This window comes from Rhagoletis zephyria, unplaced genomic scaffold, assembly GCF_001687245.7.
Source record: "Rhagoletis zephyria isolate East Lansing unplaced genomic scaffold, Rhagoletis_zephyria_1.1 Rzeph_scaffold_01238, whole genome shotgun sequence".
Lineage (NCBI taxonomy): Eukaryota > Metazoa > Arthropoda > Insecta > Diptera > Tephritidae > Rhagoletis > Rhagoletis zephyria.
Window position 1 is genome coordinate 25,328 of NW_016158322.1, and position 20,006 is coordinate 45,333.

The window sequence follows — 20,006 nt, forward strand, 5'->3', positions numbered from 1 at the left end:
AATCCCGTTCACACTAAAATGGAAAATGAAAGTACAAATAACAATTTTAAACTCCATTCGCATTATTTTCATCATTTTTACAGATGGATAATCCCTTTTAGTTTGTTTTGAGTATTTTTTTCTTTCGATATATCCAATAAAAATCAGCCGAGATGTTGAATAATGACTGCGAGCGACTTTTACATTGTAGCTACCTTTATTGTTATGTTGTTGTTGTTGTTGTTGTTGTTGTTGTTGTTGTTGTTGTTGTTGTTGTTGTTGTTGTTGTTGCTATAGCATTTGTTTTTACTATTCACCAATTATTGTGCGAGAACTTCATGCCACAACCACCGCTTTTTTCTCCTCACACTGCTAACGACGACGACGACGCCGACGCCGACGACCGCTTTATTTGTAATGATGCAACGTCGAAATAGCTGGTAGATGATAGGAAGGATAAATTGAATGTGAGATTGCATGCGAAGTAATAATTGGGGCATGATGTGTTATGAGTGGTGCATGCACGATGGGAGCAGCATGCAACAGCGGTGCTGAATGGATTACAGTTGGTGCCAAAAGGTGGGTGGAATGCGTTAGCAGCGGGGCATGATAGCCCAAACCCAAAGCGAGGCCACGTTTCTGCTTCACCGATGATTCTTCAACGGGCGCGGCCATGGCAACGCTGGCGGCAATGAGTACGATAATCTGTGAGGATGATATAAAGTTTTTACCAAAGGTTTTTGTTTAAACTATGTGGTTCTTCTTATGTATGTATGTATGTATATAGTATACTAGGGTGATCCAAAATAAGTAACCTAACGAATTTATGGTCTTAAAAGGACCTATTTACTGAGAAGAAAATTCTCCCATTTGGAAACATTTTTATTCCAATTTCAAAAGATGTCGGTGGGCATTTGAAATTTTCCATGTAAATAACATGTAAAAAAAAATTAATTTGATTAAAAGTGTTATAACTATTGAACCGTTTGAGATGAATTTTTTTTCTTGATTGTATTATTATAGGGCATTCAATTCTTTTAACAATAACTCAGTTTTAGAGAATTAGAGAATTGGGTGCCCTACAAGAAAATGCCTAGAAAAGAAATTGTGTTTCATACAGTTCAATAGTTATAATATTTTTATGAAAACAAATTTTTTGTACACCTATGTTATTTATATCGAAAATTTCAAATGCCCACCGACACATTTTAAAATTGGAATAAAAACTTTTCCAAATGGTAGAATTTTCTTCTCAGTAAATAGGTTCTTTTAAAAGCATAAATTGGTTAGGTTAGTTATTTTGGATCACCCTAATATATACATATGTATGTATCAAATAAAATTTTGTGCCATATATGTAAGTACATACAGAAAAACATATGAAGGTGCTATAGCGGTCAAGCAAAAGCATGATTTTGCCTACATGTTGACATACCTACAATTTCGACTGCAAAAAATATCGATGTTTTGCATCACCATTTAAAATCATAAAATCGTTTTTCTTCCACATCAATGGGCGGCGGCAATATTTGTTAACAGGTCACTACATTCAACTACAATTTACCAATGTTTGTGATGTAAATAAAAAATAGAAAACAATTTCCGCTTCGAATCCTTTGCCACGCCCGCAAATTAAAGGGATATATTGGAAATGCAACTAGCGTACAGCTTACAAAAACAGCAAAGGTTATGTAAATAGGACAATTGGTATTTACTGCAATTCGTTTGCATGCCTCGCGTGCATACAATGGAGAAAAGAATACATACACGGATGTATAAATACTTATAAATGTATGTAAATATTTGGCGCTCACACACTTTCTAAGTGAAAAGCTTAGCTTTAAATGATAAAAACTAAGCAATTGCTTTTTCTTAAAATTTTAGACCTTTCACTTAAATTCGTTTGAAAACAAAACCCAGTATAAAGCTTAAATTAATGTAGAAAAAAAGAGTAAATATACTTTTTTTAATCAAACATATTTGATTTAAAAAACGACTCCGCAAACCGCTTAGAGGATACTTAGGACTATCTATTCAATAACAAAAATCGAGCCAACAGTTCAGGAATTTCTATATACGGTATTGACGTGAGGCGGCTGTAATATTGACTCTGAATTAAAATAAAAGAAAAAACATTCTTAGCAGCAGCCTATGAATAAGATTTACGTGGATTAAGAATCATACGAGGAAGAAGGTAGAGTTGAGGATTTAGAAGAAGTAAGGGATACGGGCAAAGATTGAAATAAATGATAAAAGAAACCTGCAGGTAAAGACAAAGAGGAAAGTAAATTTAAAACTTTAACATAAGGGTAAATGTGTGTGATGAATAAGATAATGAAGATAAGGGTAAAGGAAAAGATAAAGATAAATAGACGGATAAAAACGGATAGAGACAAAAATAGGCATTAAAAAGTGATAGAGACGATATGCTCTGTTATGTTACGGTACGTTATGATATGTTATGTTATGTTATTTTATGTTATGTTATGTTATATTATGTTTAGTTATGTTATGCTGTGTTATTTGATGTTGTGTTGTGTTATGTTATGCTTTGCTACGTCATGTTATGTTATGTTACGTTATGATATGCTATGTTATTTTATGTTATGTTGATAAACGCATTTCACCTCAACTCACCACAGCCCAATTCAAATCATCTCAACTCTCCTCATCTCACCCCAACCAACCTCACATCAACTCCTCTCGGACCATTGCAGGCGCCTTTCAAGCAGAGCGAAATGCCATAATGGAGGCGGCTCGCTGGCTCATAACCTCCGCCCCTCCAGGACGACCTATCGCTATCTATTTTGACAGTCAGGCTGCAAATCTAACGGAACAGCGTCTAAAGTAGCCATAGAATGCAGAAAGACTCTCAACCTGCTGGCATCAAAATGGTCCTTGACGGTTGTATGGGTCCTTGGACATAGGGACATTCCTGGCAATTGCCTAGCCGACGAGGTGACAAAGAGTGGGATGGAAATATCTGAAGTCAATTCTGCTCAGAATGCGGGCATACCTCTAACCTCCTGCAAACACGGACTAAAGGCTGAAGTCATCGAAGAGGTAAACACACGGTGGTCTGTGAAAACCACCTGCCATACTATAAGGCAAATTTGGCCAAAGATTCATGTAAAACGATCCATAGCTCTTACTCGGCTGGACCGCTCCTCTCTATGATTAGTAGTCGGGGTGATCACCGGACACTGCCTGATGGGCACACACGGTAAACAGGGACGAGGAGAAGGAGGAGACCATCGAACGCTATCTCTTCCATTGTCCTGACCTGGCCAACACGCGCAACCAACTCTTCAACTAGTACTTTTTGGATTGTTTAGCTGACTTGAACTCGGCGAGCGTCCTCGACTTTTTGTGCTATACAAAACGCACTCGGTCGTTCAATTACTAAGCGAGGGAAAGAAGCAAATGGCTTCGGCCAGTGGTATCACAACAGGCTTTTCCAGCCTACGTGTGCTTCGTGCTCTGCGCGTGGCAGCCACTCTAACCCAACTCCTCTCAGTTCGCCTCAACTCACCTCAACCTCGACTCACCACATTTCATCTCAACTCACCTAATCACACCTCAGCTCTTCTCACCTCAGCTAAATTCATGCTAACTCAACTTTACTTATCTAAACTCACTTTACCTGAACTCATTTCACTCCAGGTCACTTCACCTTAACTCAACTCAACTCACCTTAATACACCTTAACTCTCTTAATTTTAATGGTTAAATTTCAACCGCTGGGCGAACACTAGTTTTTGTATTGGGCTATTGGTACAAAATAGAGGGCTGCATGAATTCATTCAGCCAAACAGAGTACGTTAGATTTGAATATTTTACTTCACAAATAAAACATTCAGCGTTTGGAATTTTGTAAGTTATTATTTAATATACATTTTGTTTTAAATTTTCTACCTTCAAATGGAAAAATGTGAATGAATGAATGGAAAACATTCAAACCATGATAAAAATATAGCAAGGTAGAACCGTTCTCTCAATTTGTCGGCCATGATTTTTTTTTTTGAAGTTTGCCAGCATTTTAAAATCATATAAAATTGAAAATAAAAAATTGAAATTGTTCGAAATTGTTGTTGCTTGAGATTGAAAGTGAAAATGGGTGTGTGAGTTTGTGAGTAAATTTAAAAATTAAAATGTTTGGAAACGTCAAGAATTTGAAAAATTCCTCTCAGCGGTTCTACCTTACTATATTTTTATCATGATTCAAACTCATTTCCGTTCAAGTTTTTTTCTACAAACAAGTTTGTTCGTATTGTAATAGGAGCGCAGCAATACATATGTACATACATTCATATGTATGTTTGTACATAGTATGTGCATAGAAAAAATAATTTTGGATATTCATACAAAAAATTTTCACTAATTTCAATTCCATTAATTTTCACTTCGCTTAAATATTGTAATGTCGGCACATATATCAGGACAGATATTCACTCAATTTCAAAAAAACTTTAAGCAAAAATCATTCATTCGTCTCGTATATAAATAATTCATAAGCCGTTTTGAATGAATCCATGCAGCCCCGTAGTACACTATTGGTACAATACATAGAACATTTTTTAATTTACATAGATGTTGCTCAGACCAGGGATCGAACCCAGGTGCTGCGGAGTGCTCGAACGTAGCTCTACTCACTCAACCACAGCGGGCCCAGCGGGACTTAGTAATGGCAGTTGTGAAAAAGATTTAACAAAATATGCCAGGGTTTGTCAGTTATTATGAAACAAAGTTATAAATTATGGAAAATTAAAATTTTAGTTACGCCATAATAAATATTTTATTATTATTTATTATTTTAGTTTTCTATCACAACTTGTAAAAATTTCAACTATTATTAACATCGCCACAGAAACGATTACAATCGCCTTTTGTGATCAAACAATAAGCTTTGCCTAATGTTATTTTATTTGTATTTTCTAAACCATTTTTGGCAAGATTTTTGGATTATTTTACTTAACAAATATTTTCGGCAAGAGCCTACGATTAACAAACAATTAAAATAAGTGGAATGATTTCTTCAGCACACTACAAAATTAAGCATTTTTCAGCTACATAAAACTCAAAATTTATTGGAAATTTCACACCTCTTCTAGCTTCCATCTAAACTGATTTGTTGCCAATTTATTGTGTTCAATTTTGCTTCACTAAAAAAAAAAAAAACATTTTACACCACATAACAACAACAGGAGCTCGAGAATATATATTATCCTTTGCGTTGCCCACTCAATCCATAAACTTGCGCAAAACAAACACAACTTACAGCAATTTTCATGTTGCGAATTTACGCTGATAAAAAGTTCGTAAAAGGCGACGAGAATGGCGATTGAAACTTCTAAATCGTTTACTGACAAAGTTAATACTATAAGCAGCTTGTCGCAGAACAACAATATTTATAGTAAATGGCAATGCGCCGCCGGCTATCAAAATTGGTACATAGTAGATGTTGTGTTCAATACGAGCGCGGCAAAAACAAGAACTCAAAATTACAGAAAAAATAAATGTGTTTCGAAAATATTTTAAATGCAATAAATAAAAAAGAAAAAAATTAATAACTTGGAAAAACAGTAAACAAAATACCAAACGGAATATTTAGGCAATAAAATGGAAAAAAATAAATAAATTTGTCTGGCCGATTTAAAAACAAAAAAAAAAATATCGTTTGTGTGGCTACACTAACCACGAGACCTGCACTTATGTGCGATGAATAAGCGTACGAGGGTGAGTCATATGGAAACGAATTTTTTAAATGAAATATTTTTAGCGACGGTAGTGAATTGAAAAATCAACATTGGGGATGTGATTGGGGACGGAAGTGCTTCCTAACTGCATTCATTAATAATAATAAATACCAAAGGACAAAGGTATATAAAAAAAGAATAGAGATAAAGGTAAAGGTAACTCAACTCAACTGACCTCTACTGAAACAGAGATTTTCTCGGTAAAAGAGATACTTCTGTTTCAAGAATTCTGTTAGTTCTACTTTCTAATTTCTGTACTAAAATATCCATTACATTGAGATTTTTCATTTCATCGATGATATTTTACCTTCTCCTTTATCTCGTTAACAAAGAACCTTATTTTTTTTTTTTTTTTTGGGATATCGCTCTCGACTCCTTGACCACATGGCTTTTCTTATTATTATTTACTTTTATCATCGAATGATTTTTATGTCGATATTGGAATTTTTAATAAAAAAATATGGATAACAAAACATTAAATAAATAAAGAAAAATTTTGTGAAATTTAATTTAAAATAAAAAATTAAAAAATGTCACGAAAACAATTTAAGTGAAAAATAATTTTTTTGTTTGTCAGTTTCCATATTAAATTCAAATAAAAAAAAATATTTTTTACTTAAGTTTCTTTCGTGAAACTAGCTATACGGTCTATAGAACGCTAATTTTCCAAATAATTTTTACTCTTTCAAGTCCAAGACCGGCTCACCCTAGTGTATCAAATAACATATATTACTGCTAAAAGAAGCTGTTAAGCGGATGTTGATTTAGCAAGTTTGTATTCATATGTTGCTCCAAACTACAGGTGCGGCATTTGCGGCAAAAGCTTGTACGTCTAGTCAATAGTCAATGTGTCGGAATGATACATACATAGATCGACAAATATATATCATGTCGACTGTCCCCAAGCACTACGCGCAGCAGACATCAAATCAACTGAGCACCGAAAAACTCAGACACCACTCATTCATTCATTCATTCATTAATGCATTTGTTTACCATTTAACTAGCTGCAGAAAATCACGTGCATTAAGTCAATAAAAAATCTAATGAAAAAAGGCGAAACTGGTTTATTGCATTACTTCGTTTTTTTTTTTCGCTTTTCCAACTCAATGCTGTCTTTTACTTCTGTCAACAGCAATGACACGTTTTTTTCACCGCTCTGCTGTCGTTACGTTGCCACTGCTCATGCGCATATGCTGTTTGCACAGAGCATGCATTTCCATTCCATTTATTTTGCGCCTATTTTGTCTTTCACATATTTGGCTGTATAATACACACATAAGTATGTACATACACATGTATGTATGCACGTAGGTACCGCCATTCTGTTTCGACTCTACGCCTAACAATTTTGATAAATTTTATAGCCATTACATCTCTATGATTTACAGTGGCAAACGGTGGCAATTAGCATTTATTAGGCGTTAAGTATTTTATTAACATTTTTGGTTCATAAGTGTTACATTTTTTTAATTACTATAATTTTTGCATATCATTCACATTAGGTGAGTTGGTGGAGTCCAACACAACTTGCAAACAAATAAGATAAGCACTGTTTTACATTGAGCCTGATTTAAACTTGAATTTCAATGGCAATTTTTGTTATTAAAGTCAAGTACAAATTGATAAGAGAGCATAAATTAAATATTAACTTGCACAAGTATTAATTTGACGCGTTTCAAGTAAAAAAAATTTAAGGTATTCGGGCAAAAAATTAAATGTTTTTTGTTTTTGAATTTTTTATATGATTCTTTGAAGCTCTCGTTTTCAAAATTCTACCAGGCATTCACACGAAGTATGTCCAGTTTGGCCATTTTATTATTTTTTCCAGGATTTGAGTCACTACGAAAACCTTGGTCAGTCGTGAACTTACCAGGTCTGAAGCCACGCTTATTTATAAACTCCAATCAGCTGGTACATGAATGCCTATGATATTTCCTATTTGTATTCCTACCGTGTCCTTTCTTAGAAAGATTTGGGGGGCGTCATGCCTTTCCTCGCAATCCATGAATTATGTAATGCATGGGCATCTTGTTCATAGATTTATGGCACTGAGTTAGAGTTTTTGCATTATTGCGCCATTAATCTTGCAAGCGCTGTATTAAACAAATGGACGGGGGTTTTCATACCTCTGGAAGTTTTTATGGTAGAGTACTCCGTTCGCCCCTGCTAATTATGCTTCACTCAAAATTCAGGGAGGCTTACATAAGTTAGCTTAGTGCTAGAAGTTCGGCAAATAAAATCCAAGTACCAGGTTGACCGAGCTTTGCCCGGAGCTCATATACTTTTTAAAGTTTTCAAGAGTTGGATAGCTTTAAAAATATATTTTGGGAAAAAAAAAGATTTCGATATCTATCAAGCAAATTTCTTAATCCAAAATTTAGGTGGCAACCCTATTCCGAAATACGCTGGAATGAATGGTACATATCTTGAGCGTTTATGTACTGTGTATACATAAAAAAATGCTGATTGAAATTAACAAAATAAAAATTTGTATTACATAGAAGCGTGGCAGCCCTAATGGGAAATATTTTCTGACCAAATTTCGCCAAAATACCTTTCATTTGATATCCATATTGCGATGTTTTAAATAAATTGTGTAGATTCGAAAATGAGTGGCAACCTTACATTATTATCCTAAGGGATAACATTTTATATGTAGGGAAAGCATTGTTTAAGAACCTTCCTTTTTTCAAAAAAAAAAAACAAAATAAATGTGCGATTCAAAATAGGTGGCCACTCTGTTAAAAATATTTTTTAATTAGGGATCTTTAAAATACATTCCATTTGATACCCATATTATGATGTTTTAATTAATTTGTAACTAATTTCGAACAGGTGGCAACCTTAAACGAGTATTCTCGGGGATAGTGCCTATTCAGATAACCTTAGAATACAAAACATTATATTTGTACAAAATTTCATCAAAATCGTTAGAGCCGTTTTCGAGAACGCTATGGAGATATAGGGCTCGATATGTATACAAGAATTGCTATATGTATATACCCCAAAGCAACGAGAATAAATATCTTGGCATGTACCTCGATAGAAAGTTAACCTGGAGAACGTATAAATTAACAAAACGAAAGGCCCTAGGACTTAAACTTTCTAACCTGCCTCGCTGCTAATCCTCGCTCTCAATTATCTATTGACAATAAATTTCTCCTATACTCTACTATTATAAAACCGATCTAGACCTACGGAAATCAATTGTGGGAAACTCTAGCATAAAAATACTTCAAAGATTTCAATCGAAAACTCTCAGAAGTATTGTAAATGCACCTTAGAAATGTCACAAACGAGCAACTGCATCGTTATCTTAAAGTTCTAATCGTTGCAGAAGAAATCAAAAAGCATGCTGTTCTCTTATAATCTAACACGGGAAACGCACCCTAACCCATTTTTAACAGAAATGACATCCTGCCGAAATGTTTTTACCCGGGCGAAGAGAAAATTAACAAAATATCTTATTCGTTGAGTATACAAGTTAATTGCGTGAAAGTATTGGTTATGCCAAGGGAAACACTCAATTCATGTTATTAAAGTATTACCTTATGACAAGTAAAACAATTGTTAAATGTAACAAATACAGATAGCAAAATAAATAGGATTTAAAAAAAAAAAATACAAAATTTTGATGAAATAAAAAAAATTAAACCAAACCGCACACTCTAATTATAATTGCAAGATTCACAAGGAAATTATTGGCTAAATTTAAGTCAGATTTGCCACATTTTTGGCTAAAAGAAAACTAAGTGAGTGGCAACACTGGTTGTGTAAAAGTACCGCGAGCCTCACGAAGCAACGAAAGTGTTGATTGATTCTCGATGAACGGTCTGTCTATAATAGACTAGATTTTTATAGTCGGTCCCGTTCAGTGGATGGGGAATTCTCATTCTCAAGACAGTCAGTTCTTGTCAAAGGGCTGTTGTTTTAGCGATTTAAACTTGTTAAGCTCGGTGAACCACATTAGGTGTAAAATTTTCGCTCATTTTTGCTGTTTGACTTGCAATCCAAGTTACATGTACTTCGTAATTATTTTGCATTATTGACTTCTAAATTAATGCTATATCTATTTTAAGCAGAATGATTGTAATTTTGGTGATGATTTTTGACAAACATTAAGTGCTACTGTAGGGAAAATTAAGAAAAATAAAACCGTGTTTTTTTCTTAATTTGAAAATGTGAAAGTGGTTTTCTACAAGCTCGAATTTTTCGAATAACTCGAAAACCGGTTTTCGAAATACGGCGAATAATGGAACACCCTAGCATGTAATCAAGCGAATTCGTACCAGCAGGTACGTTATATGAAATGTCAACCAAATTACTATTTATTTTTTTCCATTTTCTATAGCAATGTATGATTTTCCACACCGACAATGAAATTACGCACGCCCATGGGAAAGCTCATTTTGACGGCGCTTGTTTTAAAATCCACGTAGGCTTATCAGCAATTGCAATCTGTTGTAATTATAAGCGCTCCCCATCTACGCAATTTCATATCAGCATTTTTATTGGCAATACGTGCGTAGCAAATGCACATCAGGCGAGCGCTTAGAGTTAGTTATGGGCAGGATGAGAGATAAATGTGGCAAGCGAAATGCGCATAAATCTTTGTTAGTGGGCTTTACAATGTAAATAGAGCAAATGTTTTCCACGCGATTATCAATAAAATTGATTGCAATTAACATCCAGAAATGCAACCATACATCGATATTATGAGTATATGATAAAAATGGAGCAATTAAAAATAGCAAAAATTAAAAATGTCACTCATACGCCTACGTGCACTGTGTGCCAATTTTGCTATTAAGTTACTGTTATTAAATAAGTACCTCTGTAGAGGGAGTACTAAAAGTACAAAGTAGCGGTAAAAATAAACAAGTATATTAATGATTATATTTTTAATGATTATTACTCGCATTTTCCTACTCAATAACAGTAAGTTGTAAAGCTATACGTGCGTACCCTGTCCGCACCATAACGCTGCGCGTCTTCAATGCGTCATTTAATACTTATTGCATAGGCATAATTATATTATTTTTTTCCTTCACTGCTACGCACAACCACAAAAAAGGAATGAAAAGTTACTTTTATACTACATACTTAAAGCAACAACTGCAGAGCACATAACCGCAGGCCACACTTCAGACCGCAGGCTATGGAAGGTGATTAATTAAATGATGTGTAAACATAAAAAAATCAAATTAAAAACTTGATCTATCCACGTCAATAAGTGGCACGCTTTACGTTTAATACGTGTACGGCGGTTTATATGTAGATATTACTAACGCATGTAGACTTGTGTATGTACATTAGGGTGGTCCAAAAACAGTAAGGTCGGAATTGTAATGCTCTCACCCCCTAAGATTGTTCTATATCGAAAAAAGTATACCCCTATTTATTTCATTTTGAAATCAAAAGATATTTAGAGGTCGATGAAAGCGATCAACGCGTGCCATGTAAAATACAAAAAATAAAAAAAAAAATTTAAATTGGGAAAAATTAAAATTGAGGCAACTTTCTTTCTTAGTAAATTTGTTAGCTTCTCTGATCCATCCTTTGCAAGGCCCAGTAATCAGCGGTTGTGCTGCTGAGTTTGGCGAGCGATCAAAAAGCTGCTATGCAATCGGTTTTTTTTTTTTGTATAGAATTTTTGTGAGAAGAAATTACATTTTCGAGACCAAATAATTAAAAAAAAAATCAAATCAGCTGCTATACTGATACTACCTGTTCAATGTGCCTTGGCTGGGACGTACCATTAATATTTGATATTTTTTATTTTTTTTTTTTGTGACGGTGTCAGATATTTTCTTCTATACAAAGTGTGTTCGACGACTGGAAAGAGAGATTGAAAGCTTCAACAGAAATAAGAAATTGCCAAAAATCAACGGTATGTTCCAGCTGCTTCAAACTTGCACTTGTTATATTGAAATTGAATGACCTTCCCGGTAGTTTGGTTTCATTTATTATATTTAATTGATTATTGAAAAAAGCAGCGGAAAAAAATTGTTCATTAAAAATGCGAGCGCCAACTGAACAATTAAAATAAGGTGCTGAATATTTCCACAATTATTTTTTTGTTGTTGACAATAAAATTTTCAAGTGGGACCGAAAAAATAGGCGTTTTATTTGACACAGTCTAATATACATATGAATGTATGTATGTATGTACGTAAAATGGCGTATCATCGGGGGGAACTGGCAACTTTTAAATCCACAAGCTGCTTATATGCTCACGTTTATCATGAATGACATTGAATAAGGATGCGTAGGGTTTGCTGCTGGGGGACAGTGCATATTTTGAAGAAAATAATACATACATGCATATGTACATACTTACCCAGTAGAGCTTGGTAGCATCTTACGATTGCTCCGTGAATACTTCGTTGCGAGTTCACGAATACTCTTAATTGCATCCAAGTAATTCTATTTTTTACATTGTGGGTATGAAATAGACTTATTTACTTCTTCAGAAGAAGAATGCTATGCTAAAAGACAACGCGTAACTTTTTACTTAATTATGGGTTTTCGTTGAGCACAACCAATCAAAGGCAAACAAATGCATAAGCCCTGGTGTAATATTTTGTGTTTGTGTATTTGGGTCTGTGTAAAAAATGCTCAACTTTAAAAATTATTGTAATGGTCAGTACTGGATAATCCTTACTAATAAATGTAAATTCGAATGGTTTGTTTGTAACGCTTTCACGCTTTAACTACTCAACCGATCATAATGAAATTTCGCACACAGGCGCCATTTAGTCCAACTTAAAAGTTTTATCGCGATTAGACAAAAGGGTGTGGCACCTCCCTTACAACGGAATTTTTTCATACTGCGCACCTCTGGAAGTATTTGTGGTAGAGTACTGGAACTTGGTATGGAGATATATAAAATCAGTACTATGCTCACGGGTTCTTGGAAAAGAGTCCGGACTGAACTTTTTATACTACCAACTGCTAAGACATTAATTTCAATTTAAAGTATTTGATAAGTTAAATTAATTATTACAATATGGATGTCGATCGAGTCGATATATCCCAGAAAGGGCTATTCTTAGAAGCAAAAGTGTAATAACAGTTTTTGGAGATAGTTGCATGATCTACACTTCTGGCTTATTAATTTTTATGATAAACCTTGCCTAAAAATGGTAAAAATCAATATCTGTGACCTTTGACCTTGAATAATTTTTTTACAGTTGTGGGATCGATGAGGACATTTCACATTTCATTTATAGTGGTGTTCGTAATATTTGCACGAATTTTCAGCCTTATGCGAGTTACTGCAATCTTGAAAATCTGACTTAACCGGGCTAGTAGGAACAATTTTAAAGATATAGTTTAAATTGAGTAGCAATTAAAATATGTTAGATGACGCGGCTTATAAAGTACTTCAATTAGGTTAACAAGTGGTAATTTATGGAAAAAAAATTGTGCTACTGTGTTGACAAACATTTTTTTTGATTGAAAAATCCCCATCTCAAAAGATTTCCCCTTATACATACCTATGTACATCTTTAGTTAGATAGATATGACTTTTTGAATAGGTGGCAACCTAAGTCAAAAATAATTTTAAAGTAAAGATTTCTTACAATGCTACCGTTTGACATTGATATTTTAATATTTCATATAACTTAATCCGACTTGTCAAACAGGTGCCAACAACATTCAAAATGGTTTTCAAACTATATTTTATAAAATCTTCGTAAATATCTTTCCTCAGACATCTTAACACATATTTCAATTAAGTGTTAAATTAGGCTGAGTTTCATTTTTTAAACACGTGGCAATCCTCCTACATGTAGTTAAGAAATCGAGCCCTAACCGCAAAAATAACGTAAGTGACATTTTTTCAAAACTTTCTTTTTGATGCAGAAATGCATCTAGATGCTCTAGGAATATTTCTGCATCAAAAAGAAAATTGCATAAAATGACTTATGCCACTTTCATAATGAACGGGCTCATATGTATGTATGTATGTGTTTCGAACACGCACTCAACAAACATGCCTTTAAATCGGTCTCAACGTGGGCACAGTATTTTTAATGCACAAATACATACAAATAATAACATTCGCATAAAAATACTATATTTCTATTAGTACCACATTTTTTTTTATTGATTATTGGTCAATTTAACTGCAAGCGTATTTCTCTTGCTGAGACAAATTTTAGGAAAATAATGTTCAATCAAAAAATGTTGCCGGCGATAACGATCAAAACAAATTTAGCGTGTCTAAAGCAACAAAGTTGCGCAAACGCCAAGAAATAAACAAAATTTAATTTGATACTAATTATGTATGCACATGTCTACATATGAAATTAGATGCAGAAAAAAATTTTACACGAAACGGACGGAAATATAGCAACAAGCGAAAGAGTGCAGCGCGCACCAAATCAATCGAAAATCGCGCTGTTATACATAGTAATCGGTCAACCAGTCAGTCAATTGCAATTCATATTTACTACATGGAATTCCGTAAAAATCAAAGCACAGCGCTCCATTTACTACTTATCGCCGATTCAATGCGAATTATGTTGGAAAAAAGTACGCACTTTAGTACGTATTGCAATGCATTGCTGTGTGTATGTATTTGTGTGTGTCGTTATTTGCAATCGCATTTTCTTGCGTATTTCGAAATATCCGATAGCTGTTTAAAATGATCCACAACTTAAGGATTTCGCTTTTATCAATTACCGATGCTGTTGACATTATTTTATGGGTCAATAGTTTTATTAATGATTTACATAAGTGCCCACAATAGAGAAATTGCATAAAATTGGGGTGTGTTCAGAAATGCATCAAGCCAAAGCATCAGTCTCTTTGATTTCTAAACTATAATTGATGGAAATGTCCAATATGCGCAACCACGGTTAAATGCTTAATTTGAACTTAGTTCCGTCAATACGGCTTTTCCATCAATTACAGTTTAGAAGTAAAAGAGACCGCGGCTTTGGCTTGATGCATTTCTGAACACTCCCTTGGTTAGTTACTTAGAGGAGAAACATTCAAGCTTGGTAAGAAATTTTATTATTACACAGGCTTACATAGGCCAACAAAAATGGGGGCAAATGTTAAAGCTATTTTTGATATAATTGTTCGTGCTGATTACGAATCCGTAAGTAGGAAAGATAAGATGATAGAACCTCCCACGTAGGCTTAAATTAAAGCTGGAACTCTCGGCTACCATCTCTGCACCTCGATCCGATGGTCACTTATAGTCAATTATTGAACACCGAAAACTGTATGGAAAGCCTGTAATTTGGCAACGACTACTACGGAATATAATTGTCGTTATCAATATTGGTACCAACATTTATGTCGATATCGTTACTGTTATCATTATATATATGGATCAATATCCTACTTATATCGTTGTTGTAATCGTTATCTAAATATATTTTCCAATGCTATCGTCGTTAGCATTATATTTAGGTAGAGTCTTATTACCCATATTTTTGTTGATATCGATATTTTTAATATCGCTTCAGGTATTTTTATCAGGCTTTTGAAATTTCAGGCGAGCACAGGTGAAAGGAAAACTAAAATTTGTTTCGTTAATTTTGTTCTATTTCATTTAGCGCGTTTATTTAACTTTTGGACTAAAGCCTTTTTACGAGGTTCGCATTGAATGAAAAAGAAACCGATTTCAAGGTTGACAGAATTGGCAAAAAATAAATTTTAAGTGATTTCTAAAACCCGTATCACACTAAGTAGTCTAGAAGACGTCTATGGTAACAGAGAGGTCATTAAAAGATTTAAAAAAAATATTGGTCGTGAATGGGTTAATTCCTTTCTATATAATTTCTATGGCTTTTAACTGAATTACAAATTTTTTCTAGGCTCTAATTAGCACAGAAAAAGTAGTAATTTGAACTGCCGTGCAATATGCTTTCATACAAACTAAACTTTACTTCACTTCAACGATACCAATAATGTTTCACAACAATAACTTTATCGTTCACAGACCCCGTAACCACGCCACTACCACCACCACCTTTTGTTTGACTTATAAATGTCTACAGATTTATTTATCAAAATAGTCAATTTGTAATTGCAAAGAGTTAAACGCTGTCAGGAAATACAAAATTATTGCTTACTCACTAATGCAATTACATTGATGACATAATTTGGCTGTCATGTGGCCGACTCCTACCACAAAGTGCTTGGTGCAAATATGCACCTCAACCCATCCAATGGTTCTCGTAGTAGTCAACAACCTGTCTGCACTTGCTTTTCATTAAACGCTCTACGGGTTATCGAAATAAATACATTTGCAGCACACTTGTCTCCGCTGTTTAATTGGTTAAATGGCTTTAATCGATTTTGCAATCACACACCAAATTTATGTCAACAATATCAACCATACCAGACATCGCAGCACACCACTGATTCGCATGCACCCATAGTCTGTTAATCCAAACCTCAACACCACAGTTGTTGTTGTTCACTCTTGATTGGAAAATTTCAACGCCTTTGCCTGGCTGGGCATTGGCTTTGTCGAGGCATTTCAGCCGTTGATTGACATGTCTCTAATTTATTGCTTTTCTATGTAATTTGGGTGAATGATTGGGGCGCCACACAGCATCAGAATTGTCGATAGAAACGCTTTTGATTTATAATTGCTGTTGCTTATACATATTAGTATGGAGCAGTAATCTTTTTTCAGCTTAATTTACAATTTGAAACTATTAGGAGGTACACACGGTGTTGTAAGTGTCGTATTGTCGTATGTCTTAAAGTTTTAAATGACTAAGGGCCGTTAAACATCGTACGACCTTACCGACTCCATGAATATGACATTGAGTCGGCAACGTAGTTAACGATGTTTACCCGGAGATTAGTGTTAATCAGACATTGAGTAAATGTTTAGAGGACTTGAAACAACAACCAACTATTTTTTAACGTTGCACAGTGGGAAATGAGCGGAATTAATTCAAACTGTCGGAGGTTTTCAAGATGCTAATTAACTAAAAAAGCTTGTAAAAATATGTACACGGATGGCTTCCCACATACCATTGATATATAACTTACTAAAAAAAGTCGAATATGATTAATTTTGCAAGTAATAAGCAGCTCGAGAATAAAGCCATACAATTTATATGAATGCAATATGTGCAAGTTTTGAACCATTTATAAGTGATTTGAACATTAGTCTTCAACTTTTATTTACGTTGTATAAAAGGGCATACTGTAGCGTGTTGAATGACATATTAAAACTTGATGTAGGTTTTATTTTGCTTATGACAATATCACTCTGAAGAAAAAAATCAATATTATCATTGAAAGTAATATCAAGTGCCTGCCACCACTTGCCACCGCCAGGTTTTAATTACTGATGATTCCTTAAAGCTTTAAGATCAATAATAAACAATTTTTGGCTGCCTTTATCCGCCTAATTAAAAATGAGGAATCAATTTTAAAAAAAACTTTGATTTACATAAATAGAAATTATTTTTTTTTAGCAAATATGTTAGTTAGAAAATACATAGCCAGTCGTTTTTTTTATGGTGATTAATTCGTTTTGAGTACTGGGTAGAAGTCGCAAGGAATGTTAAGTTCGATTTACGGGGCCAAGGGGTTGTGTAACCGCAGCCGTCTTGAAAACAAGGATTGATAATTTTCGGGCCTAACTATGCCAAAACACGTTAGTATCCATTCGTGAAAGTAAAATTCCAAAACCATTCCGTGCCACCACATCCCAGTTTTTTCTTACGGTGAGTAAAATTTTCCACTTTCAAATGTATTATTTTTCTTTAGGAAAAAAACTTTTGTTTTACATACTATTTATTCATTTCTTAGAAGGTGCTTTCACAAAAAAAAATTGTCATAACATATGTATGTATGTACATTAAAATGGTCCAAAAATGTATGTAAAAAAAATAAGGTCGGATTTTTAATGCCGCCACCCCCTAGGATTTTCATATACCGAAAAAACTATACCCATATATTTTTTATTTTGAAATAAAAAATAATTTAGGTAGTGCTCAAAGCGCTCAAAGTTTTCCATGTATTTTATATGGAGAAAAAACCTCTTTTCGTAGAAATAGTGTAGAATTCTTGAAAATCAATATTTTTCGATGGGAAAACTTTACTTATCTTCAGGAGATTCTCAGAAATAATACTCAATTGTTTCTTTAACAATTTTTTCATGGTAACTATATTTTATAGGTCCTCCAATACGCAATGGGGGGGGGGCCAATAAAAAATCTGTAATCATAAAAAATGGTTAAATAAACAATTGGATATTAGTCTCTTGAAGAGAACCATAGTTTTCCGGTCGAAAAATATTGATTTTCAAGAGTTTTATACCATTTCTACGAAAAATTGTTTTTTCTCCATATAAAATACATGGAAAACTTTGAACGCTTTGAGCACTCCCTAAATATTTTTTGATTTCAAAATAAAAAAAAGTAGGGATATATTTTTTTCGATATGGATCAATCCTAGGATGTGCCGGCATTAAAACTCCGACTTTATTTTTTTGGACCACTCTAATGTACATGCATACCCTCTTCAGCTCTTAAGAAAACTTAAAATTGTTAAAATGAAGTCTTCTTCGAAATCATGGCTACTTTCGGCATTTCTTATATAGAATTAAGTGATGTGGTCCTTTGAAGCAATTGGAATGTTCATAAGTGCGTTGAAATATTGAAACCGAAGCACCAGGATCTAGAACCGGACCTTCTAAAGTGAAGATCTAGCGAACTGAGCCGACACTTTCTACCTAAGTTAAAAAAAAAAAAAATGGCTATACGGATCACGATGTAAGAAGCATTTTTTTTATAAAATTGAAACTGCCTTGAAAATCGCTTTACGGTGTCCACTATTAGAGATTATGATACATTATAAGAGATTGAGGAAGTGACAGATTCAACACCTTCGAAGGAGGCAAAAATTGGACCTTATCTTAGTTTTCATATTTTTTACTATATGAAAAGTGGGCATGATTATTGTGCGAATTAGCCAATTTTCTACACCATCCAGTCTTGATCTCTATTAACTTATTACCTACTTTTACTCCAATTAAAAATTAATTCCGCTCCTGGAGCGCAACTCATTTGCTTATATAAAACTGATTACCTGCTTATTTGTCATAATTGATGTCACTCAACAGCAGTAATATAATTGCAATTAGTTATTGATCCAAGCGGAAATGTGTAAATTATTTAGAGCGCATCAAAACTGATTACAGCGCTAAAGTGATTATAAATATTCAATTGAGCATAGCATTTGTGGCTTTCAAATTGAAGGCTTTAGGATTGCAATATTTTTAAAATTAAAGTTTTACAGATGATTTATTTACAAACCCGCAATTGCATTTGACTATGAACGAATGAAAGAGAAAAACGTTTTATTGGTAAATTTTGTAAAAGAGCACAAAATAAATTTCGAGTATAATCAATCGCCTACGGCAGGCAGAAGAAGAGCATTCCGTAGTTCAGTATTGCAGTAGCATTTTATTTCGTCATTCGTGGATTTAAGTGTATGTACAACAAAACCTTTCTCAATGGTTCATATCACGGACCATGGCAATGTCTCTGAGTTTCAGAGCCTTAGACTATTGCGAGTAGATCTAACTGCCAACCTTAGTGTTCAGTTTGGAGCCATCAGCAAAAATTTCGCTAGACCCTGGATCCAGGTCTGTACGGCTCTCCGCAAGTGTCGTTTTAAAGAGGATTCATTAAAATATCTATAGTCTTTCTATAAGGGGGTGGAGGAAAATCTTCCCTCGACTATCTGTATCGCTAGACTTATGGTAGTGTAATGCCAGCCAGCAGTATCTCTGACTTGGCGGCCGGTATTTTGAAGCCATAGAAGAATTGTGTTACTGTGGTGTTCCAGAGTATGAGAGAGTACGCCTTTCTGAAAGTCACCTCTCTGTGGTGATTGCACTAAAGCCCGATATATCTGCACTTTAATGAGCGACCTATCAATGGTCTCAGTTTGATTTAGCGGAAATTCTCTTTGTAGTATTTTAGTTTTTGTAGTATTTTAAGAAGAACGGATGTAAAGTTTTTGTAATGGAGTAGGTTTAGCAGGAGTCCATTCGCTACCTGGTGTGGTATATTGTTTTGAGCATCTGCAGCTTTTGATAGAGAACCTAACATATTTAATCGGTTACCCCGAGCTTTTCCTCTCCGTTCCCACAGAAGTTCTTCCAGGACTCGCTTTGCATTATGCTAATAGACCTGTGAAACGTTTGTAAGGATTCCTTGTAGGCTGGCCACACTGAACCAAAAATCCATCTCTGGATCAAAGAAAAACTTTCCT

At 34.2% G+C, this 20,006-nt stretch overlaps 1 protein-coding gene across 1 annotated transcript in view; it reads right to left on the reverse strand.

The window, feature by feature from the left end:
- LOC108363298 (uncharacterized) overlaps nucleotides 1–20,006 on the reverse strand; it is a 62,714-nt gene continuing 42,708 nt past the window's right edge. The window contains exon 2 of the mRNA XM_017616631.1: nucleotides 1–684. Coding sequence (XP_017472120.1) covers nucleotides 388–654 — 267 coding nt within the window. The 5' untranslated portion in view covers nucleotides 655–684 and the 3' untranslated portion in view covers nucleotides 1–387. The remainder of the gene's footprint in view (nucleotides 685–20,006) is intronic.